Source organism: Rhamphochromis longiceps, linkage group LG9, assembly GCF_057381845.1.
Source record: "Rhamphochromis longiceps isolate RC_006_pf linkage group LG9, R_longiceps_female_GT1.1, whole genome shotgun sequence".
Taxonomy (NCBI): domain Eukaryota; kingdom Metazoa; phylum Chordata; class Actinopteri; order Cichliformes; family Cichlidae; genus Rhamphochromis; species Rhamphochromis longiceps.
The window spans coordinates 37,419,627-37,421,132 of NC_140565.1; the positions used below are offsets into that span (position 1 = coordinate 37,419,627).

At 38.4% G+C, this 1,506-nt stretch overlaps 1 protein-coding gene across 1 annotated transcript in view; it reads right to left on the reverse strand.

The window, feature by feature from the left end:
* Positions 1–1,018, reverse strand: part of LOC146662847 (uncharacterized) — a 20,583-nt gene extending 19,565 nt beyond the window's left edge. Inside the window, exon 1 of the mRNA XM_085417920.1 lies at positions 944–1,018. Within this exon, the coding sequence (XP_085274046.1) occupies positions 944–1,018 (75 nt within the window). The remainder of the gene's footprint in view (positions 1–943) is intronic.
* Positions 1,019–1,506: the final 488 nt, after the last annotated feature.

The window sequence follows — 1,506 nt, forward strand, 5'->3', positions numbered from 1 at the left end:
CCCAGTTGCGGATGATGATACCCCAAGAGAGGGAAAATAGAAACCCAAGAGATTCCATCCCCAGTTGCGGATGATGATACCCCAAGAAAGGGAAAATAGAAACCCAAGAGAGGGAAAATTATAGATGGGCCACAAAGACGAAGAAATAAAGCCAAAGCAAAGACAAATAGAGGCCAGAAAACAGGGACTGTCAAAGGAAAGTCAATGGAGGGGAGAGGAGTAAGGAGGGACTTTAAGGCAAAAGGAAGAGATGCAGGGATTAGGAGACAAAAGGAAGAAGGCAAAGAAAAGGTAGGAAAGGAGAGAAGGAAAGAAGGGAAGCAAAGGATTAAGTAAAAGTAAGCAGCAAGAAAAAAGAAAAAGGAAAAACCAGAAAAAGAAAAAGAGAAAAACACAAAAAAAGAAAAAAAGCAAAGTGACGTACATCCGGTACTTTCAGCGGCTGCTGGAGGGAGGAGCCACAGCACATATAAAAGGAGGGGCAGAGAAGAGTCTCTTCATTTTGATTTGGCCAGCGACGCATGTGCACAGCCTGAAGAAGGCACAATCCAGCCGAAACGTAGCTACAGCCATGCGTCAGCACTAAAACGTGTTTTTGTTTGTTATTTTAGTTTGTTATTTTAGTTTGTTATTTTCGGGGGGGATTTCTTTTGATGTTTTTTCATTTATGTATTGATTTACTGGCCTAAAAAATTAAAAACCTAATATATGGACTATCATAAATCTATAACCTAAAAATTGGATAATTTATGGATAAAAACAGTTTAAAAGCCTAAGAATTGGAAATAAAAACGACACAGAGACTAAATTCATTGAGCAAAGACAAATTTTATTAAAAAACAGTTATGAACCTAAAGAACAGGACAAATAAAACACAAATTCGGCAAAATTAAACACAATTTGGTACTTACCTGAACCTAAAAAAGAAAAGGACGGTACTTACCTCGATTCGGATCTGGGGATTGCCGGATACGGTAGATGGGGTGGCGATAACGTAACGGGTCTCGGGAAGGGTCATGGTGCGGAGCGTGCACATACTCCTGCCCTCTTAAACGAGGGAGGAGTTTCAATTTCCCCTAACCTAACCCTAACCCTAACCCTACAAACAAAGAGGGAAAAAGTGACACAAACAAAGAAAAGAGAAACTAAGAAAGTCACGTAAAGGACACAAAGAAAGATAAGAAAACTCAAGAAAGAGCATAAAGAAGTCACGTTAAAGACACAAAGAAAGATAAGATAAACAAAGGAGGAATAAGTGACACAAACAGAAAAAATGGAAAGGATATAAAGGAAGGGGGTGCCATTAAAGAAAATATAAAGAACACAGGACGGGATGTCTACAATGCAGGGGGTGCCATGTAAACAGAAAGAAGAAAATTTAGAAAAAAACAAGTAAACAAGGGTTGAGGTTGAAAGACAAAACGTAAAGAAAGATAGAGAAAGGGAGAATCACGTAAAAGCTGAAAAACAGAAAAAACTTAGAAAAAGAAATCTCAAGAGAAACAA